This window comes from Bubalus kerabau, chromosome 7, assembly GCF_029407905.1.
Source record: "Bubalus kerabau isolate K-KA32 ecotype Philippines breed swamp buffalo chromosome 7, PCC_UOA_SB_1v2, whole genome shotgun sequence".
Lineage (NCBI taxonomy): Eukaryota > Metazoa > Chordata > Mammalia > Artiodactyla > Bovidae > Bubalus > Bubalus kerabau.
The window spans coordinates 50,447,077-50,474,556 of record NC_073630.1 but is presented as its reverse complement, the minus strand read 5'-3'; the positions used below and the strand labels follow the sequence as shown (position 1 = coordinate 50,474,556).

The 27,480-nt window shown below is 37.8% G+C and overlaps 1 protein-coding gene across 7 annotated transcripts in view; it reads right to left on the bottom strand.

Moving 5' to 3' along the window:
- STIM2 (stromal interaction molecule 2) overlaps positions 1-27,480 on the bottom strand; it is a 188,674-nt gene that overhangs the window by 111,685 nt on the left and 49,509 nt on the right. For 6 of the 7 annotated variants that reach the window (XM_055588205.1, XM_055588204.1, XM_055588206.1 and 3 more), the window contains exon 2: positions 306-436. In XM_055588205.1, coding sequence (XP_055444180.1) covers positions 306-436 — 131 coding nt within the window. Of the gene's footprint in view, positions 1-305; positions 437-12,504; positions 12,525-27,480 lie in introns of those variants that run through there. The other variant, XM_055588210.1, reaches the window with a different exon arrangement.

Sequence of the window (27,480 nt, the reverse complement as noted above, 5' to 3'; positions counted from 1 at the left end):
GTTGTTGTTTTAGACGACAAAATGTGGTGGTGGTTTATAAAACAGAAATAGGTGACATAGAACAGAATATATGTTTGAGAAATGCAAGTACATGAGGCCAAGGATTCTTATAAGACTAGGAAGACATATATGCATGAAAAAAAGAAAAAATCATGCTAAATACAAAGGGTAAAATTAAAGCATAAAGAAAAACTAAAAACGAGGAAAATGGAGTTGAGTCATACAAGGAATAATGGGAAAATTCAAGACTATAAACTTGGTCACGCTGTTACAAGAGAGTATCAGTGAAAAGGGTCTCCACCTACTTCATCACTTTCATCTACTTCGATTCCACCATCTTTGTCATCATCCATTTGTTTATGTATTGTTTGAAGAGCTTCCAGACTAAATCTATCTTCTTCTGTGAAGCATGGTGGACTCAGTGACATGCACGGATCTGAAATAAAACAAAGGGCAATTACTAACCTGCCACCCCAAACACAGGCTATAGTCAAGACAGTTGAATTTCAAACAAAACCAACAAATTAAATTTCAGACTAAGTCAAACTAAGATGCTTTAAGAATTCTATCTAGTAGGGTATTCTTCACATCAAAAGTATAGTATATGAACATACTGTCTAAAAATAAATAATCCAACTTAATTGATATCAAACTACAACCAATACTAAATTCAAGTTGTCCACATTCTTACACATCTTCAATAATCATCTTCTTATTCAACTCATGATATTTGTAAATTAACCCCCTCAATAAAACAGATAAACTCCCTCCTTAAAAACTAAAAAAAAAAAAATCACAGAGCACAAGGGGTTTTCTTGTATAGGCCAGTTTAAAATGTAAGTCCTTAGGGCAACATCACAAAGAATACAAGAAAAAGAAATGTAGAACATTGACATGATCCTTAGAAATGTCTTTATCATTTTTCTAACAGATTCTAAGAGTCCATCATATGACTATCTAAATGTGTAACTTCTTAGATTCAACAAGGAAAAACTGAATTTTAAAAACCTTGTTCTTCATATTTTTCTTAACATAAATTTATTGCCTAAATAATTTTGTACAGAAATGAGTGAATCCTCACATGTAGATTGTCAAAAAATAACAATTTAGAGAGAATATGTAATTTTTCATGACTTAAAATGAGATTAATAAAAATTACCTCTTGCTGACCTCAAATAGTAAACAGCCTATACACCAAAATGGAAAAGTACTATCAAAGCTTCACTCATACCCAATCTGGCTGACTGGTAGATTGACAAATTCCAAGAACTGATTTATACCAAGTCACTAAAATAGTAAAATAATATCCTCTTAAAATGTCATCAAATCCACATGTATTTCCACAAATAGTGTGGTCTTAAAGTTTTTAAAGTCAAAGCTTTGGTTTTTCCAGTAGTCATGTATGGATGTGAGAGTTGGACCATAAAGAAGGCTGAGAGCCAAAGAACTGATGCTTTTGAATTGTGGTGCTGGAGAAGATTCCTGAGAATCCCTTGGACTGCAAGGAGATCAAACCAGTCAATCCTAAAAGAAATCAACCCTGAATATTCACTGGAAGGACTCTTGCTGAAACTGAAGCTCCAATACTGGCCACTTTATGTGAAGAGCTGACTCACTGGAAAAGACCCAGATGATGGGAAATATTCAAGGCAAAAGGAGAAAGGGGTGGCAGAGGATAGATGGTTAGATAGCATCACTGACTCAATGGACATGAATCTGAGCAAACTCTGGGAGACAGTGAAGGAAAGAAGAGCCTGGTGTGCTGCAGTCCATGAGATTGCAGAAAGTCAGGCATGACTTGGTGACTGAACAACAACAACAGTTTAAAATGGTTATCAACAATAGTTAAAAACCTAGTTTATCATCTGGTCTTATTACAAATTAACTGACTGTGGACAAATCACTTGTCCTTTTGTCTCAGTTACATCTCCTCTAAAATAAAGCAAGTAGACTAGATATTTACTAAGCTCTATTCCAACCAGTCCATCCTAAAGGAGATCAGTCCTGGGTGTTCACTGGAGGGACTGTAGCTGAAGCTGAAACTCCAATATTTTGGCCACCTCATGCAAAGAGTTGACTCACTGGAAAAGACCCTGATGCTGGGAGGGGTTGGGGACAGGAGGAGAAGGGGAGACAGAGGATGACATGGCTGGATGGCATCACCAATTCGATGGACATGAGTTTGAGTGGACTCCGGGAGTTCATAATGGACAGGGAGCCCTGGCGTGCTGTGATTCATGGGGTTGCAAAGAGTCGGACACGACTGAGTGACTGAACTGAACTGAACTGATTGCAGTTATAATGGCTCGCTGCTGCTAAGTCACTTCAGTCGTGTCTGACTCTGTGTGACCCCATAGACGGCAGCCCAACAGGCTCCACCGTCCCTGGGATTCTCCAGGCAAGAACACTGGAGTGGGTTGCCATTTCCTTCTCCAATGCATGAAAGTGAAAAGTTAAACTGAGCGACTTCACTTTCACTATAATGGCCTAAGAGTATCTAATTCTGCACTGAGGAAAAAAAACAAGAAGTCAGTTGTGGAGATCAACTAATAACTTCCTTTAAAAACAAAACAAAATAATTTAAGCCTCTATTACCTACATGTTCTACTTACAGACCATTTTGGCAATTTAACATTTTTAACAGTTTTAAATCAAAACCTAATTTTCATTCCTTTAGTCTTGAAAAGGAAGGAAACAGAAAAGCCTATAAAAATAAAAAAATGAAATTATAAGTTATCTGACATAAATGTGTAAATATTTAAAACTTTGATTAACATTTGCTAAAAATCTAAGAACTTATAAAAATAATGGTCAATTATAATCCCTAATTCACAAAACAATCCAGAACCCTGAGATGCCCCAACTTTTCCTGAATGGATGCAAAATAAAATATAAGCTCTCAGGTATCACCACCACATATGGCATAAAGAAGATTATGTGTAAAATGTGTTATTGCCTCTCAGACATATTTTTATACATATTTTATTTTGCAAATAAGCATGTGAAGTTAAAGTTTATTGTAACTAGCACATAAGGAAAGGTTCAGCATCACTCACTCTGATTAAATAGGCTTTGTTGTTAAACTCTCTAAGCAAAGTCAACAGTGAGGACGGTAGAAATGTTCAAAAGCAGAGAAAAGGAGGAAGTCCTAGAATCTGGAAAAAAACTCATATGTAAACAAAATTGTATTTTTTTAACTTAAATTAATAAAACACTATCAGAATCTACCTCTGAATGTAACTTCTTCATGACGTATTTCATAAAAACCAACTTCTGAGTACTTCTTTCTCTGAACGCCATTCAATCCATTCAACAAATATCTACTGAGCACTACCATATGTCAGGCATTGGAAATAGCAGTGAACAATAGAGAGAAAAATTTCTCACAAAACTTACATTCTAATGGAGGAGATGAGCACAACAAGATAAATAAGCAAAATGAATAGCATGTTGTTTTTAGTAACAAAATATTAGAAACAACCTCAACTTTTACTAGTAGCTGCTACTGCTGCTGCTAAGTCACTTCAGTCGTGTCCGACTCTGTGTGACCCCATAGACAGCAGCCCACCAGGCTCCCCTGTCCCTGGGATTTTCCAGGCAAGAGTACTCGACTGGGTCGCCAGTACCTTCTCTGGAATAGCATGTCAGGAGTGGTAAGTATTAAGGAACAACAGAACAAAGCAGATAATGAAATGTCAAGGAATTTGAAATTCTCAACTGTATCTTTATTCTCAAATCATTCTTTAATGTTGTACCAGAATGGCCGAGTGGTTAAGGCGTTAGACTTAAGATCCAATGGATTTATATCCTCATGAGTTTGAACCCACTTCTGGTACAACAGGTCCTGCTTTTGGCTTCCCTGATAGCTCAGTTGGTAAAGAAATCTGCCTGCAATGCAGGAGACCCCGGTTCGATTCCTGGGTCAGGAAGATCTGCTGGAGAAGGGATAGGTTACCTACTCCAGTATTCTTGGGCTCCCCTTGTGGCTCAGCTGGTAAAGAATCCGCCTGCAATGCAGGAGACCTGGGTTTGATCTCTGAGTTGGGAAGATCCCCTGGAGAAGGGAAAGGCTACGCACTCCAGTATTCTGGCCTGGAGAATTCCATGGACTGTACAGTCCATGGGGTCACAGATAGTCGGACACGACTGAGCGACTTTCACTTTAACCTCTAATTGCTTAATGTGATTTTGTCCATATGACTAAGCTTATGAAAAGGGCAGGGGCCATGTTCTTCCATTTCTCACATGCTCATAATACCCACAACTTAGCTGGACACATTCTGGACCTCTGTAAATTCTGCTATTTCATACATTAACTAAATCACAAAGTTCTAGTCTTCTGTACTGTGCAAACCACTGGCCAGCATTAAAGAGATAATAAGAGTATCCTGTACCTGAAAAAGCTCGCAGTCTAGGGAAAAAGGCATGCTGTTGGCACTGAGAACATTAACTGTAGACTGCTGTGAGAGCATGGAGGGATGGCACCTAATCCAGACTGGGAAAGAAGAGGCAGAACTTTTCTAGAAGTAAACAGGGAGTTTTAAAGAACTGTATTGATGACCTTGGGAAGGAGAAAAATACATGCATCATACATTCAGTGTCATGAAAAGAACACGAAACACTCACAGAAATGCAACTGGTTGATATGACTAGCACAAATTACAATCAGAGGGGGAAAATCAATAAACAAGAGATCAAATAGGAGATTGGTAAGAAGGGATAAAAACTCTAAAAGTAGTTTTTCCATACTAAAGAATTTGGATTTTTTACTCTGAAAACTATGAGAAGCCCACTAGGGATTTCAAGGAGAAGACCAACAAAATCAGATTCATATAGAGAGATCAATCTGGTGACAGTGGAAGACAAATGGAGACAAGACTGGGAGGCACAATCATCAGGAAGTGCTGCAGGAATCCTGGCAGCACTCAAGAGCCCATGCTCCCAAGGAATGGGAAGGTAAAGGACAAAGACTGTGCTAAGGTTTGGTGTTTTGCCATGATGGAACAGCAGAAAGAAAGGAAAGACAGGAGCTGAGGATACGGCAAGAGTGATCCATTTTCCACATGAAATTCTGTTTCCGTTTGGTACAGTGTCTTACGGCCTTTGAATTCTAACTTAGATGAGTTGTGAATTCTGAATTCCATTACCTGTTCTGAAAAACATCTATTTCTACTTAATTAACTATGCCAAAGCCTTTGACTGTGTGGATCACAATAAACTGTGGAAAATTCTTCAAGAGATGGGAATACCAGACCACCTGACCTGCCTCTTGAGAAATCTGTATGCAGGTCAGGAAGTAACAGTTAGAACTGGACATGGAACAATACACTAGGTCGAAATAGGAAAAGGAGTACGTCAAGGCTGTATATTGTTACCCTGCTTATTTAACTTATACGCAGAGCACATCATGAGAAATGCTGGGCTGGAAGAGGCACAAGCTGGAATCAAGATTGCCGGGAGAAACATCAATAACCTCAGATATGCAGATGACACCACCCTTACGGCAGAAAGAAGAACTAAAGAGCCTCTTGGCTGACTTTATTTTTTGGGGCTCCAAAGTCACTGCATATGGTGATTGCAGCCAAAATTAAAAGACGCTTACTCCTTGGAAGGAAAGTTATGACCAACCTAGACAGCATATTAAAAAGCAGAGACATTCCTTTGTCAACAAAGGTCCATCTAGTCAAGGCTATGGTTTTTCCAGTAGTTATGTAAGGATGTGAGAGTTGGACTATAAAGAAAGCTGAGCACTGAAGAATTGATGCTTTTGAACTGTGGTATTGGAGAAGACTCTTGAGAGTCCCTTGGCTGCAAGGAGATCCAACCAGTCCATCCTAAAGGAGATCAGTGCTGGGTGTTCATTGGAAGGACTGATGTTGAAACTGAAACTCCAATACTTGGGCCACCTGATGCGAAGAGCTGACTAATTTTGAAAAGACCCTGATGCTGGGAAAGATTGAGGGCAGGAGGAGAAGGGGACGACAGAGGATGAGATGGTTTGATGGCATCACTGACTCAGTGGACATGGGTTTGGGTGAACTCTGGGAGTTGGTGATGGACAGGGAGGCCTGCCGTGCTGCGGTTCATAGGGTCGCAAAGAGTCGGACAGGACTAAGTGACTGAACTGAACTGAACCTGTTCCAACGTCTTTTTCATTTTTTTTTTCAGTTGTTTTTCCTTCTAGGTTAATTCAGCACAACTGACCATTTTAACTCAAAGTAGGTGATCTAAATTTCTTTTAAAATATACAAACTGATATAAAAGAACTATCCAGTTAATGAATCAGGATTAATAGACAAATTTCAAAGACAACTGCTAAAATACCAAAATCTGTATCCTTTGCCAACATCATACAGACATCTACCTTAGCTACCCAAAATGCACCATGTACTCTATAACCAGTTTCTCACTTAAACAAAAATCACCTGTTCATTTACACATGATAAGGAGTGCCTGTCCCTGGAAGGCCCTGTGCTTGGTGCAGACACCCACTGAAAATAAATTTCCTCCCCTTAGTGCCCTCGTGTGTGTGTGTGTGTGTACGCTAAGTCGCTTCAGTCATGTCCGACTCTTTGCAACCCTATGGACTGTAGGCTGCCAGGATTCTCTGTCCATGGGATTCTCCAGGCAAGAACACTGGAGTGGGTTGCCATTTCCTTCTCCATGGGATCTTCTCGACCCAGAAAATGAACCCGTGTCTGTCTCCAGCATTGGCAGGCAGTTTCTTAAACACCAGCGCCACCTGGGAAGCTTTCAGTGCCCTCATCTTCTGTTAAAAGCAACATGAAGCAATGTATCTTTTCAGCATTATGCTGAGCATTCCTTTCTCTTCTCTGGATCAAGAGCAGCACATTCCAGTGAGAAAAAAATAAAAAAGAAATCAGCTGAAACAGAGAAAGATTTAACCAACCAAAGTCAGCAATCAACACCATTGTTAAGTTCTATCTTGCTTTCCTTTACCCAAACAAAAGCTCAGTCTGATTCTGCAGAAATAACTAATGAATTAAAATGATTTTACCTAATAAGAAGCATCTAATATATTCTAGAAGCCAAAGCTATTTTATGTACGTAATATAATCCCTACAACATTGTGTGAAGAACATATTCCTTTTTCAGATGAGGAAATGAGACTTATGAGTAACCTGCTAAAGATTACACCCCTAGAAATGACAGACTTGGGATTCACACCAGTCTTCAAGACTCAAATTCATGTTTGAGTGTCAGTACAATGAATATAAATACATCAGTGTTTCCCGTGTCAGAGAAGAATAAGGAATCGCTATCATAGATCACGCCCAAACCTGGCTGAGAAGCAGAGAAAACCAAGAAACACAATTGTGTCCCATGGAAGAGGATCATTAGACACCTCATGAATGACAGACACAATCTAAAATACAGACCTACACTTCTTAGCTTTCTCCTTTTGATAATAACATACCTTTAACTCACACTCCCCTTGAACAAACCTTTACTATATTACCACAGTGATAGACATATATTAAAAGTTTGAAAATGAAAGTGTTAGTTGCTCAGTCGTGTCTGACTCTGCTATCCCATGGACTGTGGCTAACCAGGCTCCTCTGTCCACAGAACTCTCCAGGCAAGAACACTAGAGTTGGTTGCCATTCCATTCTCCAGAGGATCTGTTTGACCCAGGGATCGAACCCGGGTCTCCCACATTGCAGGCAGATTCTTTACCATTTGAGCCACCAGGGAAGAACTGAAAGCTTAAACATATATAAATATCAGAAGCCAAATAAACTTCTGAAGTTAAGTTATTTACCTGGAAAAATGTAGAATGCCAGGCTTCAGGTTAGAAGCCAGGTACATAAAGGGTAAAAACCAAGTTAAACATGGCAAATGCAATGACAGACATGTAATAAATACATAATGGTAGCAAAACTTAGAACGTAGTCCTGTACAGCAAGAAAAAGATTTGAGAAGAAAGTTATATTCACACTGAATCTTGAAAGATGAGCAAGTGTTCTCTAGGAAGACATCAATAGGCAAGAACATAAGCTGCTAATAGTTATTATACTAACAAACTAATGATGACAATAGCTAGCAATTATGGAGTATCTATTACACATCACATAAATCTGTTATATATTATACATTTCACTTTGCCTATAAAATAGGCACTATTATTACCATTTGACAAGATAATTAAGAGATAAGACTGACAGTATCAATGAAGGCCAGATTATGGAGGGATCTACAGATTACTATAAAGTGCCAAAAAGGGGAAAAAATATTAATAGATTACTCACTGAAACCCCCTATTTGCAGTTTCCCCAACATGCAAAGCTCTTTTTCCCAAGTACACCCATTGTGGGTAACTCTTTTCATTCCAGCACAAATGTTTCTCCTCAGAGGTCATCTTCTTTCCTCATCTAAAATATTCCTCGCTTTTTCTATTTGCTATGTTTTTCTTCACAGCACTTAATCACAGTGCATATATTATGTATTTATTTTCTTACTTTCCACTCCTCCACTATAATGCAATCATGAGATTATAGGCACTGCTCTTCCTTGAGTGCCTAGAACAGGGCCTGGCACACAGTCAGCACTCAAAAAATGTGTTCACTGAATTATTTACCTAACTGGTTTCCAATACAAATGTTTGGAAGAGAAAAACTTTTCACGAAATTACCTGGCTGCTTAGAAAACTAAGATGTAGAAAATGATAATAAAAATCCCTTACCTCTTTACGACACTGACGTTAGTCTAAGCAGTTAGTTGAAATCTATTAATATTACTCCTCCTTTCATGAAAACTAATCAGTAGCCTCCAAGAGCCTGAAGTATGAAATCTTATCTATCCACTGTCAAAGACAGCTGTATAAATACTTAATGAACAAAATATATAACACATTATAAAAAAATGGAAAGAGAACTTTAAAATATTTAAGATTCAAGGCTCTAAAACTTGAGCAGTAAAGATAAAATTTCATGAAGGCAAGGCCTAAGCTTGTTTTTACTGATTGTTGTTTTAGTCACTCAGTCATGTCCAACTCTTTGCAACTCCATGGATTGTAGCCCACCAGGCTCCTCTGTCCATGGGATTTCCCAGGCAAGAATACTGGAGAGGGTTGCCATTTCCTTCTCCAGGGGATATTCCCAACTTAGGGATCAAACCCACGCCCCCTGCACTGGCAGGCAGACTCCTTAGCACTAAGCCACCAGAGAAGCCCCATTTTATTGATTACTATACATTACTATTATTATATATGTTATGATGTATGTATATTATTATTATACAGTGTGTGCATGCTCAGTTGCTTCAGTTGTGTCTGACTCTTTGCGATCCTATGGACTGTAGCCCACCAGACTCCTGTGTCCATGGAATTCTTCAGGCAAGAATACTGGAGTAGGTTGCCATGCCTTCCTCCAAGGGATCAGCACTCCTAATAAATAATTATGCCTGACTGTTTTTACATGCAAGCAATTGCATTTTTGGTGGTATTATGAAAAAGAAATTGGATTTTAATAAGCAGGGTTTTGAAAAAAGAGAAAACAACAAACCCAAAGAGGAAGTAAGATAAGATCTGGGACCCACAAAGAGCAGTCTGCTGGCAGACTGGCTCTCAGCAGAGAGTGCTACTCAGTGCTCCTCCCTGTTCACCTCTCCCAGATGCTGCCTCTGGCCTTCACAAGAGTGGGGCAGGGAGGTCAGTCCCACAGTACAAGGAACTGTCCTCTGCTAGACAACACTCCTCCCTAAGAGGAGGAAGGAAACACTAGCAAGCGGAGAAGCAGTAGGATGTGAATCTGGTGGCCTGGAGCTATTAGTTAGTGAATGACAAGGAACCAAGAATTAAAATAAATTTTAATAGAATATTCAAGAAACTACTGATAAAGTTTTAAGTAGCTGGGAAAGATTGAAGGTGGGAGAAGGGGACGACAGAGGATGAGGTAGTTGGATGACTACCTCATATCATATCATATCATATCAGCAACTCAATGGACATGAGTTTGAGTAAACTCGGGTGATGCACAGGGAGGCCTGGCGTACTGCAGTCCACGGGGTCACAAAGAGTCACACGACTGAGCGACTGAACTGAACTGTGACTTGTTGGTAACTATAACAGAGATAAGTCACAGTTTATATTTTGTATAGTGCTTTCAAGTTTAAAAAAATGCTTTCCTATATAGTCAGTTTCATTTTAATCTACAGAGGAAAACTACAGTCTCAGTTAACATGCTTGTCACCACTGAATGCCTATTCCAACTGCAGGCAGGAAGTAACAGAACATAAACCACCATCACAGCAGTTGGTCGGATGGAAAAGGTCAGACTGAAGTGACAACTGAAATGTAGTCAGAGAAAGGAGGCAACTATGACTGACATTTCTGAACTACAAGTCTAGGTAAAACAAAGGTACACTTCTATTTGGCTGAGTGTAACCAAACAACATAGTTACAAAATGCATCAAAAGTGATTGCATTAAGCCTTTACTAGAAACCAATGTTTATGCCATATTCTTCATTTTTTTGTCCCAGTCAATTGATACAGGTAGGGGTACAGTTCAGAAATGTAAGAAAAATAAGAACTTAAGAAATAAATGAACCTGAAAAAGCAAATCCAGTCTTTAAAGCTAGTTTCCCTCCTACAAAACCTTGAAGGTCAGCAATTTCATAACAACTAAGAAGGAGAGCCAGCTGACTTTTAATCACAAACCAATGACTGAAGCCCATTAACAATGTGTAACATCATATATTGCCAAGAACTTGACTTACCACACTGGCGACTGTTTATGAGTCTCATGATTAGGATTTTCTTAATTACTACCACTGAGAGAAAAATTTTAAACAACTATTGTTCATACTTAGTACTTTCATTAATGGTTCAAGCCACTTATCAAATCAAATACTTTAATCAGAGTATTTTGAGACATTTTCTCTAAAATCTTCAGAGATTACCATTCAGTGTCATTTTCCAATAAACCAACAATCTGATTCAAATTCAAAAAGAAAGAGAATAATGCCTTCTTTCTTTTTTGATATCCTCTTTAAGGCAGAGTCTATTTTCCCTTATTTTCCCAGTGTCAAGCATATCACCAAAACCTGCCATATAGGAGGATTAATTTATTTTTTTGAGAAACATCCATTGATATTATCAAATTATGGCTTAAGTGTTATACTGAACAAAAAATAAAGGGCCTGTTCTTTGAAATCTCTTCTGACTGATGACTGGAGCTCTGAATGACTGACTTTGTTGACAAAGAAGTACTCTGACTCTTGAAAAGAGAAAAAACTTTCCCCAATCTGTTAGCTAAAAATTTCCCTTAAAAACTGCTAAGTCCAAAAATACCTTCCAAATGTTTTAAACAGACTATTGGATACAAACTCAGTTACTTAGGTCCCTTTTCACTTTCCAGGGACATCTTTCAACTTACCATCTCTGATTATTTTACTCCCACTTATTCCCCCGCCCACACAAAACATATTGTCCTTGTCACCTCAAGAAGTTCCCACTAATCTTCTCAAACGTAGGAGACAGAAGGTAATCCCCTCTGCCTCAAAACTCTTAATATGCAATTCATTTACCAAACATTCCTCAATCCAAAAATATCTACACTTATATTCATAGTTAACCAATATGTTCCTTTGATTTTAATAATCAATTTTAAAATATTAATATTAATAAATATTAATAAATGAGCAGGAGTATTTATGCAGCTGTATTTATCTCTAGATTCACTGACAGCTGCCTAATTTTTCCAATTGTATTTTATACTATAACCTCCTAGAAAGCAATACTATATCTGTACATGACATTGTTGTATCTGTCATATGCAGGAAAATACTGCTGACTAGGTGGAAAAAAACAGAAGTAAATAGGTGCATGTATACACTTATTTACTGACTACTGGTTTCCCAGGATGCTATGAACACTAATGACGATTAGCAATATTATGTGCACAGAGCAATGGAATAGCTTTGCTTATTTTCGTTTGTTTTGAAGGAAGAAAATGGTAATTCAAAATTACAACCAGAACATTGTGCATGTACTTTATGCCACTAATTCATATTCTTAAAATGGTTAAAATGATAAATTTGATGTAATATATATTTTACAATTTTTTAAAAAGCTATGAGCAAAACAAGTAGAAAACAAAGACTATTAAAACCATTCTGTCTATATCAACACTTTGGGAAATAAAGAACATTACTGGTACTGCAAAGAGCATGACACTGTTTCACTTCTTTCTCAGCACAAGAAATCAACAACAATAAGAAAAAAACAGTATCCCAATTTTACTGATGAGAAAGGTTGAGCATTTCTATAGGGGAAAAAAGAACTTTCAATTCATTCTCATTCTGTCACTTATACAACCTCAGGAAAGTCATTTAACTTCTTTGCCTTAACTACTTCATCTATAAAATGGGAATAACAGTATATTTACAAGATTGTTGTTAGGATTAAATGAGATATCTATGTATAACATCTAGCACAATGTTGGCACATACTTAGAACTCAACAAACAACATGCAATAGATACCTTTTATTATTATCCAGAAAGGTAAAGTGCCCGTTGAAAGTAAACAGCACAGCAGGAATTCAATGCCAAGTCTCTTGCAATCTAAGTGTACTCTTCCTATTATACTGCTATTACCTTAACAGACAGCAAAAGCATTAGTTTTTAATTAGACTTAACTCTGAATATCTTTTGCCTGATCCCAAAACCAAATACACCCTAAAATATAAAAAGAGAAGATAAAGAAGGAATAGAGAGTTTGTTGGATAACTTACATGCCAGTTGCTTTGCTTGGCTAATTCTACTTCTCTCAACAACCCTACCAAGTTGGAAACACACTAGAGCTTCTCACGATGAATTAGCCAAGACTCTCATATGTAAAATAATTTACTCCTAGGTCAAAAGTTTTAATCATTTTGCTGAAATTCAACCTAGATCTGTCCAAATCCAAAGAACTTAATTTTTCCCCTATATCCCACAATCTGTCAAAAGAAAAAGACTTCTCAGTTTTAAAAATACCCAAAAAGAATATTTTGTGCAATATTCTCATCACCTGAAACATAACAAGCACTCAGTAAGTATATACTGAATGAGTGAATCAATACAGAAAGTTAATGAGTGGTCATGGGGTAGACTGGCTTATATTTATATTTGCCTAACTTTTAATTACACTAGAAAACTTTCTCTTTTATATGGAATAATCATATCAACAAAGTATGACCAAACCACCAAATGTGATACCAAACTGAGCACTTGAGCTGACAGCAACTTCACTCTTAACAAGTGCTAAGGGTCAAAAACTCTAAAGTCATTCTTGACGACACTCATACACATCACATCTGACCTCAAGAAACCTGCTGGTTCTCCCTCTGAAACATTATGTAGACTCTGCCCTATTCAGGGTCACTATCTGTTGCATGGATTACTGTCCCTCATCTTTAATGTCTTCTGTCTCCTTCTGTTAAATCCATGGCCACCCACGATAATCACCCCTCTGTAAACACCCTCACCTCCTTCTCTATTATCTCACTTGGTTAGCCAGGCCACAACCTTGATAAAAATCTAATTCTCCACCTACTGTACCTCTATACCCATGCATCTAAACAAGGCTGATCATGATGCCTGAAATTCATAACCACAGACTTCAATGGCACCCTAATGTTGTCAGGTAATCATACTGTAACTATCTGGTCTATTCACTCTCCCAGTTTATTTCACACCTTCCTGATCCTCAACTCTTAATGTCTTATCCTCATCCTTATTTATGGCAATGACTCTGCTTCTCATGCTTCACTGAAAAAAAAAAATTTTAATGAAGCAATTAAAAGAGATTTTCCATAAACTCTCATGACCAATCAACCTCCCAGTGTCTGCACCTCATACTGTGCCTCTGATCTACTGACACAGATGAATTATCCAACTTTCTATATAATGTTAATCTCTACCCTTGTGAACTAAATCTCACCTCAATGAACTCCTCAATAGCACTACTCCAAGTATTCATCCTTAACATTTTAACATTTTGTTCTCAGCAGATCACTAGCATCAGAATATAAACATCCTTTTCTCTCATTCTTAAAAAAAAATAGGCAAAATATTTTTCTTTTAATTTCACTTCACTACTCCTCTTTCAGAAAATCTCCTTGAAAACACTGTTAATATACCATCTCTAATTTCTCTCCTCCCTTTCTGTTAAAATACACTCCAACCAAAACAACCAGGAGAAAGAACAAAACTGGAAGAGTCAAGTTTCCTGACTTCAGACTATATTACAAAACTACAGTAATCAAAACAGCATATGGTACTAGCACAAAAACACATACAGATCAACGAAACAAAACACAGAGTCCAGAAATACACCCACACACTTATGGTCAACTGATCTCCAACAAAGGAAGCAAGAATATACAATGGAGAAGACAGTCTCTCAGATAAGTGATACTAGCAAAACTGGACAGCTATATCTGAAAGAAAGGAATCAGAACATTCACCAATCCATATACAAAAGTACACTCAAATGGATTAAAGACCGAAACATAAGACCAGATACAGATACTATAAAACTCTTAGAGGAAAACATAGGTGGAACACTCTTTGACATATATCACAGCAACATTTTTTTGGATCTGTCTCCATAAAGTAAAGGAAATAAATGCAAAAATAAACAAATGAGACCTAATTAAACTTAAAAGCCTTTGCATAGCAAAGGAAACCCTCAACAGACAATCTACCAAATCGGACAAAGTATTTGCGAATGATATGACCAATAAGGGATTAATATCCAACATATATAAAAAGCTCATATGGCCCAACATCAAAAACAAACAATTTAAAAATGTACAGAAGAAAACAAACATCTTTTCCAAAGAGGAAATGTAGACGGCCAACAGGTAGGTACATGAAAAAATGTTCACCATCAGTAATCACCAGAGAAATGCAAATCAAATACACAATGAGATTATCACCTCATAACTATCAGAATGGCTATCATCAATAAGAACACAAATAACAAACATTGGAGAATATGTGGAGAAAAAAGAACCCTCATACACTGTTGGCGGGAATGTAAACTGGTGCAGCCAGTATGGAAAACAGTAGGGAGGTTTCTAAAAAAATTAAAAACAGAACTATCATTTGACCCAGCAATTTTGCTCCTGGGTATATATCTCCCTGAAAAAGACAAAAAAAAAAAAAATCAGAATACTAATTCAAAAAGATATACGCACCTCAATGTTCAAAGCAGCATTACTTATAATTGCCAATATATGTAATGGAAGCAACCCGAGGGTCCACCAACAAAAGATATGGTATATAAATACAATGGAATACTACTTAGCTATAAAAAAGAATGAAGTTTTGCAGCAATTTGGATACACTTGAAGGGTATTATACTGAGTGAAATAAGTCAGAAAGAAAAAGACAAATACTATAAGATACTACTTACGTGAGGAATCTAAAAAATACAACTAGTGAATAGAATGAAAAATAAAAAGGAAGCAGACTCACAGATATAGAAAGCAAACTGTGCTTGGGGGAGAGGGGCAATATATGGGTGGAGAAATGGGAGGTTCAAACTACTGGGTATAAGACAGGATCAAGCATGTATTGAGTTGGCCAATAAGTTCATTCAGGTTTTTCCGTAAGATGTAATGAAAACCCCAAACAAACTTTTTGGCCAACCCAATACTGTGCAACAGAGGAAACATAGCTAACATTTTGTAATAACTGAAAATGGAAAGTAACCTTTAAAAAATTGAATTTATAAAATGTTTTAAAATACATTCCAGTCAGGTTTGTGCTCTTACCACTTCAGCTAAACAGTCCTGGTCAAAATCACCAGTGATCTCCACATTATTAAATTCAGTAGTCAATTCTCAGTTCTCATATTACTTGGCCTATCAGTAAGTATCTGCCACAGCTGATCAGTCTCTTCTTTTTCCAGATTTCAGGACAACATGGTATTGTCATTCTCCTCCTCATGGACTGCTTTTTCTGTCTTCTCTTCCATAGGGCAAAGGAAATTTGGGGGGCTGATGGCTATGTAAATTATCTTGACTGTGGCAAAGATTTATATACATATTCTAACTGTGGCAAAGTATATATACATATACTAACACTTTGCCAACTGTACACTTTTAATAGAAACCATTTATTATACGTCAATTATACCTCAAAAAAACCCCGTCAGCTTTCACATACTATTTCTGGTCTCTCAGACTGCTCAGAGATCATGACAACAGGATTATTAAAGTTGTTTTTAGACCCTAGAATGAAAATATCCCGGCCACTGAGAACAGTTAGTTCCTTTCCCATCCTATTCTCTCAAAATAACTTGGATCTACCGTTTTCAATCAAATTACTTTACTAACAAAAGAGAGAGTCAAACGGGTGGTGAAGAGTTTGACTCTCTAGTGTCATCCATTTTGATTACAAGGTCAGAAATAATCTGCTGCTGCTGCTAAGTCGCTTCAGTCATGTCTGACTCTGTGTGACCCCATACACGGCAGCCCACCAGGCTCCCCCATCCCTGGGATTCTCCAGGCAAGAACACTGGAGTGGGATTTTTCTCCAAACATTCAAAATGTCTCTTATTATTCTTAGCAGGGTTGGCAATCCTCAGCTAAATTTGGCCTTTAAGAACTATGAAGATGGTTGCCAGAGATCTGTGCCACTTTCTTATTTACTATCAGCTATGTGTCCTATTTTCTATCTTTTCATAATTTTATACCCCTGTCTCAACTAACATTAACCTGTATCAAGTATTTTAATAAATACTACCAGTAAGTGATTAAGTAAATAAGTAAATAGTACTTAAAACATGAAAAGAAATATATACATTAAAATATTTAACAAAAATTTAAATATGTGGGGGGGGACATGTAAAACCATCAGAGATAGCAAGACTTCATGGAAATTAAATATTCAAGAAACCACTCTAGTTACACCACAACTTCAAAAGTTTAGCGAAACTCAACAGCAATGAGAAACTCATAGAGACACTGGTGGAATGGTGTCAGATTTGTTTGGAATAGAATACTCAGGTAGCTCCAGTATGTGGATGTAAGGACAACCAGTTAGAGGCAGAGAGACAAGTTATTTTATTATCCCAAGCCACAAGGTCTAAACTAAGGTTATGCTTATAAGGTGAGACAGAATGAGGCAGATTACAAAAGTGTTTAAAAGATAAACTGTATTAATTCCTAGAACTTTCATTAATAATTCCACTATGGTATGCAGTCTCCATTAAATAAAAGACTTTATTGATTATCAAGCACAAAGATAACGATGAATCATTTTCCTCTGTACTTCATAATTTTACAGAAAGACACTCTAGATGAATAACCTAAATTTCTGAATGATTAGAGACTAAAAACTAAGCTCATATAAACCTTTTTTTTTTTTTTTGGCACAGTTAACAACAGGAAGACTGTTCTGACAGAAAACCTCAGAAAACTCCACCACATGACAGGCTGGAACACTGCAACAGGTCCCTTGCACTTCAGGATATGAAGAAAGGACAAGATGCAGGATGGCATCAATTAAGTAGAATCTGGCTTAGAAGGATATGATGTCAAAAAGATGGACAATTACTGCATTCTTCCTGCCTACAGAACTCAATCAGATATTTCTAAGAAATGATCTAGAAGGGAATAAAGAAGCCATTCATAAAATAATACTGATCACTTTAAGTAATATGAGCTTTGCTTCCTGAAATGACTGTGTATATCCTATATTGAGAAGTCTTATTTGCACTATTACCATAATCCAGGCATAAATTTAGCCTTCATCCAAAGAAACAGCTTTGTCACTAAAAGACGATTTCTATCCTAAATGTAGCTATACTCTTAACAATTTACAGCAAGGCTCTTTGCAAATTAGCAATCTGAAGATTGCAGAACTGGGTCAGTTTTCTAAACACAAACTTTTAGCTCTATTTTTGACACTGGTGGTGAGGAGGGGAGTAGAATAAGTGTGAACAACAATTGTATGTCGTCAGTCTATCAAAAGTTCAAATCCATCTGTAAAGCAATTATCTTTTAATAAAAAATAATTTTTTTAAAAAAAGCACAAATCCAGTTCCAGCCTCTCTACCTCTCCATCACTGCCATCAGACAGAACCTCAATGCTTCACCCACAGCCTTCCTGTAATGGTCCCTATCTCCAGGACCACCGCGCTACAAATGTATCTTCCTTTATGGTCACCACATCTTTAGGATAAGATAATGGTCACATCTTCCCCTCCTGTTGAAATCCTTCAGTACTTCCTAGTCTCCCATAGAGACTCCCCAGACTCCCCAATCTCCACAACACAAAATAGAAGACACATTCTGATCCCTGAAGGATCTCTTCACTAGTGATTACCTTCCTCTATAAAGACGCCCTGATTTCATAACAGGTACTTCCTATTCTTCAGTCTTTTAGCATTTTTATACATTAACTATTATAATTACAAGTAGTAGTCTACCTATCAACGCCAAAATTTCCTAAATAATCACAATACCTTCAACTTCGGCATCAGACGTAAGCCGTAATTTCAATTTTATCACAATAACCATGTAACCTTCAGCAAACCTCAACATCTCTGGTTCTTAGTTTCCCTAGCTACAAAATTAGCATAAAATACTCATCCTCATGACTTCTTATGAGTAGCATTGAAAAATACAAGTAAAAAGCAATACTTCACTTTAGTAAACTTGAAGAACTACAGTGCAGCTAATAACACTCATAAAACCTAAAAAGAAACTCACATTTATTACATAAAGGAAATAAACCTTCTCTATGGAGGTATAAGCACTACCTTTGTGACAGGGTGTATGTAATGAGTTTTATTTGAATAAAATGTCTTGTTTTTCAGAACAAAGAAGTCATAAGCCGTGTTAAATGTCACCTTCAACTTTAAATCAAAGTTACTTTAAACAAAATTACCATTAACTTTATACAAATCCTTATTAACTCCTCAGGGGCTTTCCTGGTGGTTCAGACAGTAAAGAACCTGCCTGCAATGTGGGAGACTTGGGTTTGATCCCTGGGTCAGAAAGATCCCCTGGAGAAGAAAATGGCAAACCACTCCACTATTCTCGCCTGGTGAATTCCACGGTCACAGGAGACTGGCAGGCTACTATCCACAGGGTTGCATACTATCCACAGGGTTGCAAAGAGTCGGACACAACTAAGCAACTATACCTAACTCCTCAGAGAAATTTCTATTCATACATAAGCAACACAGCCTCAGTTTCTAGAAAATTTTTACTCAAAATAACTATTAACAAATCTAGCATGTAACTGATTTAAAATATGGGTCACATATTTTCTACAAGACATTCGGGATTTTAAAGTTGCCTTAGCAAACCTGGACTCCTCCCATTAACAAGTCCCCATGTACCTCATCATTTCACAAGTAATAAATTTCCTGGGAAAGGAGGGGTGAAAAAGGAAGGAAAGAGGAAATTCTCAAACAAGAACAGACAGCTGGAACTGGAGATAATAATTAGCAACTGAAATACGTGCCGTACTAATGATGGAGAGGGGTTTCCCAAGTGGCGCTAGTGTAAAGACCTTGCCTGAGAATGCAGGAGACATAAGAGACGTGAGTTCGATCCCTGGGTCAGGAAGATGCCCTGGAGGACAGCATGGCAACCCACTCCAGTATTCTTGCCTGGAGAACCCCCATGGACAGAGGAGCCTGGCTACAGGACTACAGTTCATAGGGTTGCAAATAGTCCAACACGACTGAAGCAACTTAGCATGCACACACAATGGGGCAAGAGGAGGTTAAGCTGGAGGAATGGAGAGGAGAGTGGTCTGGGGTCTTCAGTTACTGCAGCAGTGAGAGGGAGGAAAAAGCCCCCACAAACAGGATGCTGTTGTTGTTGTTTAGTTGGTAGGTCGTGTCTAACTCTTTTGTGACCCTGTGGACTATAGCCCATCAGGTTCCTCTGTCTGTGGAATTTCCCCACCAAGAATACTGGAGTGGGTTACCATTACATCCTCCAGGGGATCTTCCCGACCCAGAGATGGAATCCATGTCTCCTGCATTGGCAGATGGATTCTTTACCATTAAGCCACAAGGGAAGCCCACAAATGGGATACAATATACGGCATCTTCAAAGCTCAAACCCTTCCCACCATCAGTTTCAACTTAAATTTGAAGGAAACAATTTTCTTCAAGACTATATTTAGTGAGGGGCTTTCTAGGTGGAGCTAATGGTAAAGAACCAACCTCCCAATGCAGGAGATGTAAGAGACACAGGTTCGATCCCTGGGTTGGGAAGATCCCCTGGAGGAGGGCACAGCAACCCACTCCAGTATTTTTACCTAGAGAATCCCAGGGACAGGAGAGCTTGGTGGGCTACAGTCCGTGGGGTTGCAAAGAGTTGGACATGACTAAAGCAACTTAGCACAAGCACGTTTAGTGAGAATAAAGAATCAAGTAGACAAATTAGATTTCAAGAAACTATCTCATAAACACAATTGATTTGAAAGTCATGTTAAACATAAGGTAAAATTTTACTAAAATTATTCTGAAGTAATGGTTTTTTAAGTAAAATTTCAACTGAATTTCAAGTACAAAGTTATGCAGCAACCACAAAGAGCTTTACTTCTTACTGAATTACATCAATTTTAATCCCTGAAAAGTATAACAAGGTTCTCTTTGTCTAAACTGTGGTGGAAAAAAAAAAGATCAATAACTCCTCTGAAGCAGTTTTAATTACTTGTAACTCAAGAAACTAAAGTCTTAACATTCCTTTTTCTCCCTAATATCAAGTGTACTTTTCTACCTGACCTCTTAGGAATGATACAGTCATCTATGTGCCTGAAGAAGTCAGTCTCTCTCAAGCACCCAGTATTTAATTTGAGGGGAGACAAAATAGAAAAAGCCAATAATTTGGGAAACAAAAAGCCCAGGCCGTGCAGAGAACTCTATACATCCTCTAGTACCTTCTATTATCTAAAAAATGGAGGGATTCAACCAGATCTCAAAGGTTACTTTTTTAACCAAAATCACACAAAGACAGTGCACACAAAAATGAAAAGTACACATCAATATCTCTAATGAACAAAGATACAAAAATCCTCAACAAAATACTAGCAAACTGAAACCAACAATACATTAAAAGGATCATACCATTGTCAAGTGGGATTTATCCCAGAGATGCAAGGATTTTTCAATAACTGAAGATTATCAATTTGATACACCACATTAACAAACTTAAGAATAAAAACCACACGATCATCTCAATAGACATAGAAAGTTTCTGACAAAGTTCAACATCCATTTATGATTTAAAAAAAAAAACTTTTCAAAGAGCAGGCATGGAAGGAACATGTCTCAATATATAATCAAGACTATATATGACAAACACGCAAACAACATACTCATGGTGAAAAGCTGAAAGCATTTTCTCTAAGATCTAAATAAGACAGGGATGCCCACTTTCACCACTTTTATTCAACATAATATTGGACTTTTATTCAACGTAATACTGGACCACAGTGGTCAGAAAAGAAAAAGAAATAAAAGGAATCCAAATTGGAAGAAAAGAAGTAAAACTATCACTGTTTGCAGATGACATGATACTGTAAGCAGAAAATCCTAAAAACACCACCAAAAAACTACTAGAGCTCATCAATGAATTTAGTAAAGTTGCAAGGTACAAAATTAATATACAGAAATCTTACATTTCTTAACACTAACAAAATACTATCAGAAGAGAAATTAAAGAAACAAACCCATCAAAAAGAATAAACTATCTAGGAATAAAGCTACCTAAGGAGGTAAAGAACTTCCCTGGTGGCTCAGACCGAAAAGCATCTGCCTACAATGCGGGAGACCCAGGTTCAATCCCTGGGTGGGGGAGATCTCCTGGAGAAGGAATTGGCAACCCACTCCAGTATTCTTGCCTGGAAAATCCCATGGACGGAGGAGCCTGGTAGGCTACAGTCCATGGGGTCACAAAGGGTCAGACATGGCTGATCAACTTCACTTTCACTTTCAAGGAGGTAAAAGACTTGTACTCAGAAAACTGTAAGACGCTGATGAAAGAAAATGAAGACAACACAAACAGAAGGAAAAATGTACCATGTTCATGGCCTGAAAGAAATAATGTTGTTAAAATGATGATATTATCCAAAGCAATCTACAGATTCAATGCCATCTCTACTAAAATATCAAGGGCATTTTTCACAGAACTAGAACAAATACTTTTAAAATCTATATGGACAGACAAAAGATGCCAAATAGCCAAAACAATCTTGAGAAAGAAGAACAGAGCTAGAAGAACCATGCTCCCTGACTTCAGATTATACTACAAAGCTACAGTAATCAAAACAGTATGGTACCAATACAAAAACAGACACACAGAAGATCAGTGAAACAGAAGAGAGAGCTCAGAAACAAACTCGCAGAGTCAAGAATACACGACATATACAAGACAGTCTCTCCAACAAATGGTGCTGGGAAAACTGGACTGCTGCTGCTAAGTCACTTCAGTCGTGCCCGACTCTGTGCGACCCCATAGACGTCAGCCCACCAGGCTCTACTGCCCCTGGGATTCTCCAGGCAAGAACGCTGGAGAGGGTTGCCATTTCCTTCTTCAATGCATGAAAGTGAAAAGTGAAAGTGAAGTTGCTCAGTCATGTCCGACTCTTAGCAACCCCATGGACTGCAGCCTACCAGGCTCCTCCATCCATGGGATTTTCCAGGCAAGAGTACTGGAGTGGGCTGCTATTGCCTTCTCTGGGGAAAACTGGACAGCTACATGTAAAAGAATGAAATTAGAACATTTTCTAACACTACACACAAAAATAAACTAAAAATGGATTAAAGACCTACTTATAAGACAAAACCATAAAACTACTAGAAGAAAACATAGATGGAATACTCTATGACATAAATCACAGCAATAATTTCTGGTTCTGTCTCCTAAAGGGAAAGAAATAAAACCAAAATAATCAAACGAGACCTAATTAAACTTAAAAGCTTTTGCCCAGCAAAGGAAACCACTGACAAAACAAAAAGACAAGCAGCTGAAAGGGAGAAAATATTTCCCAAGTGATATTACCAATAAGGGAGTTAATATTAAAAATGTATAAACAGCTCACACAACTCAATACAAAAAAATAAAACAACCCAAATGAAAAATGAGCAGAATCTAACAGACATTTTTCTAAAGAGGAAATGCAAATGGCCAAAAGGCACATGAAAAGATGCTCACCAACAGTAAAACTCAGAGAATGCAAATTAAAATCATAATGAGGTATCACCACACACCTGTCAGAATGCCTGTCATCAAAAAGAACACAAATAAGAAATGTTGGTGAAGATGTGGAGAAAAAGAAACCCTCCCAACATGTTGGTGGAAATGTAAACTGAAGCGGCCACTGTGGAAAACAGTATGGAAGTTTCTCTAAAAACTAAATAAGGAACTACCATTTGACCCAGGAATTTCATTACTGTGTATATATATGCAAAAAAAAAAAAAAAAAAAAAAAAACACAAAAAAAATCAGAACACTAATTCAAACAAATACATGCACCCCAATCTTGACAGGAGCATTTATACAATTTTCAAGATATGTAAGTAACTTAAGCGTTCATCAACATATGAAAGGATAATGAAGATATGGTATGTGTGTATACACACACCCATATATATACATACAAAATGGAATAATACTCAGCTATAAAAAAGAGTGAAATGGATGGACTTAGAGGGTATTATGCTGAGTTAAGTAAGTCATACAGAGAAAGACAAATACTATATGATACCACTTCTGTGTGGAATTTTAAAACACAACAAACTAGTGAATATAGCAAAAAGAAACACACTCACAGTTATGAAGAACAAACAGTAGTTACCAGTGGGAAGAAGAAGGTGGTAAGGCCAAGACAGGGGTAGGGGATTAAGCAGTACAAACTATTATGCATTAAATAAATAAGCTACAATGATATATTGCACAACCCAGGGGAAACAGCCAGGATTTCATAATAACTGTAAGTGGAGTGTAACCTTTAAGAACTGTGAATTATGTGGCACACCTGTAACATACAATATTGTAAATCAACTATACCTCAGTAAAAAGTTTCCTTCTCATCTCTCTCTTCAAACATATTATCTATATCCATGATCTTTTATTAAACTTTTCATATATACATATATATACATATATATAAAAGTGTATGGTTATAAAGCACTTCTCAGTTTTTCCTCATAAGTAGATATTTTTACAAATGAGAAATCTGAAGCCCCAAAAGTAAGAGATATATTCAATGACTGTAAGTAGCAGAGGAAGAAGCTGAAGTTAGATATCTAGCTCAAAGTCCTCTAAAGATTCCTTGAAGATTCATTATTTGGAAAGCTTACAAATTTAAGAAGCTTAAAACACAAATCTAAACTGTTCAATATCACAGTAATCCAAGTCTATGCCCCAACCAGTAACGCTGAAGAAGCTGAAATTGAACAATTCTATGAAGACCTACAAGACCTTTTAGAACTAACACCCAAAAAGATGTCCTTTTAATTATAGGGGACTGGAATGCAAAAGTAGAAAGTCAAGAAACACCTGGAGTAACAAGCAAATTTGGCCTTGGAATATGGAATGAAGCAGGGAAAAGACTAATAGAGTTTTGCCAAGAAAATGCACTGGTCATAACAAACACCCTCTTCCAACAACACAAAAGAAGACTCTACATATGGACATCACCGGACAGTCAACACCAAAATCAGACTGATTATATTCTTTGCAGCCAAAGATGGAGAAGCTCTATACAGTCAGCAAAAACAAGACCAGGAGCTGACTGTGGCTCAGACCATGATTATTGCCAAATTCAGACTTAAATTGAAGAAAGTAGGGAAAACCACTAGACCATTCAGGTATGACCTAAATCTAATCCCTTATGATTATACAGTGGAAGTGAGAAACAGATTAAAAGGCCTAGATCTGATAGATAGAGTGCCTGATGAACTATGGAATGAGGTTCGTGACATTGTATAGGAGACAGGGATCAAGACCATCCCCATGGAAAAGAAACGCAAAAAAGCCAAATGGTTGTCTGGGGAGGCCTTACAAATAGCTGTGAAAAGAAGAGAAGCAAAAAGCAAAGGAGAAAAGGAAAGATAAAAGCATCTGAATGCAGAGTTCCAAAGAATAGCAAGAAGAGATAAGAAAGCCTTCTTCAGCCAACAATGCAAAGAAATAGAGGAAAACAACAGAATGGCAAAGACTAGCGATCTCATCAAGAAAATTAGAGATACCAAGGAAACATTTCATGCAAAGATGGGCTCGATAAAGGACAGAAATGGTATGGACCTAACAGAAGCTGAAGATATTAAGAAGAGATGGCAAGAACACAGAAGAACTGTACAAAAAAGATCTTCACGACCAAGATAATCATGATGGTGTGATCACTGACCTAGAGCCAGACATCTTGGAATGTGAAGTCAAGTGGGCCTTAGGAAGCATCACTACGAACAAAGCTAGCGGAGGTGATGGAATTCCAGTTGAGCTCTTTCAAATCCTGAAAGATGATGCTGTGAAAGTGCTGCACTCAATATGCCAGCAAATTTGGAAAACTCAGCAGTGGCCACACAACTGGAAAGGGTCAGTTTTCATTCCAATCCCAAAGAAAGGCAATGCCAAAGAATGCTCAAACTACCGCAGAATGGCACTCATCTCACACGCTAGGAAAGTAAGGCTCAAAATTCTCCAAGCCAGGCTTCAGCAGTATGTGAACCGTGAACTTCCTGATGTTCAAGGGTGGTTTTAGAAAAGGCAGACGAACCAGAGATCAAATTGCAAACATCTGCTGAATCATGGAAAAGGCAAGAGAGTTCCAGAAAAACATCTATTTCTGCTTTATTGACTATGCCAAAGCCTTTGACTGTGTGGATCACAATAAACTGTGGAAAATTCTGAAAGAGATGGGAATACCAGACCACCTGACCTGCCTCTTGAGAAATCTGTATGCAGGTCAGGAAGCAACAGTTAGAACTGGACATGGAACAACAGCCTGGTTCCAAATAGGAAAAGGAGTACATCAAGGCTGTATATTGTCACCCTGTTTATTTAACTTACATGCAGAGTACATCATGAGAAACACTGGGCTGGAAGAAGCATAAGCTGGAATCAAGATTGCTGGGAGAAATATCAATAACCTCAGATATGCAGATGACACCACCCTTATGGCAGAAAGGGAAGAGGAACTAAAAAGCTTCTTGATGAAAGTGAAAGAGCAGAGTGAAAGAGTTGGCTTAAAGCTCAATATTCAGAAAACGAAGATCATGGCATCTGGTCCCATCACTTCACGGGAAATAGATGGGGAAACAGTGGAAACAGTGTCAGACTTTATTTTTGGGGGCTCCAAAATCACTGCAGATGGTGACTGCAGCCATGAAATTAAAAGACGCTTACTCCTTGGAAGGAAAGTTATGACCAACCTAGATAGCATATTCAAAAGCAGAGACATTACTTTGCCAACAAAGGTCCGTCTAGTCAAGGCTATGGTTTTTCCTGTGGTCATGTATGGATGTGAAAGCTGGACTATAAAGAAAGGTGAGCGCCGAAGAGTTGATGCTTTTCATCTGTGGTGTTGGAGAAGACTCTTGAGAGTCCCTTGGACTGCAAGGAGATCCAGCTGGTCCGTTCTGAAGGAGATCAGCCCTGGGATTTCTTTGGAAGAAATGATGCTAAAGCTGAAACTCCAGTACTTTGGCCACCTCATGCGAAGAGCTGACTCATTGGAAAAGACTCTGATGCTGGGAGGGATTGGGGGCAGGAGGAGAAGGGGACGACAGAGGATGAGATGGCTGGATGGCATCACTGACTCAATGGACGTGGGTCTGGGTGAACTCCGGGAGTTGGTGATGGACAGGGAGGCCTGGCGTGCTGCGATTCATGGGGTCGCAAAGAGTCGGACACGACTGAGCTAGTGAACTGAACTCAACTGAAACTGTATTAAAGCACAATATACTAGATAATCAATTTTAATGTAATTTTATTTAAAATAACTGTTACTCACAGACAAAAAGTATGCAAGCAATACCTCAAAAAATGGAGACAAAACAGCATATCTCAAACCATTAATCAAAGAATGTTGACTCTAAAAAAAGAATCTTTAAAAATGAAAAAAACTTATCAGAACTAGACCCAGAGACAAAGTAAACAAACATGTTTATCAAAGGTGAAGGGGGAAACAGATAAAGCAGGCGTTTGGCATTAACACATACACACTACTACATACAAAATAGATAACCATTAAAGACCTACTCTGTGTGTGTGTGTGTGTGTGTTTAACTGAATCACTTTGCTATACATCTGGTGGGGTTAGATGGGGTCTGTCCATGGGGTTGCAAAGAGTTGGACACAACTGAGCAACTAACACTTTCACTTTCAAACATCTGAAACTAATACACTGTAGATCATCTATACCACAATTTAAATAAATATATAACTGGAGTGTAAACCACAAGGCTTCTCTGTCCATGAGCTATCCCAGGCAAGA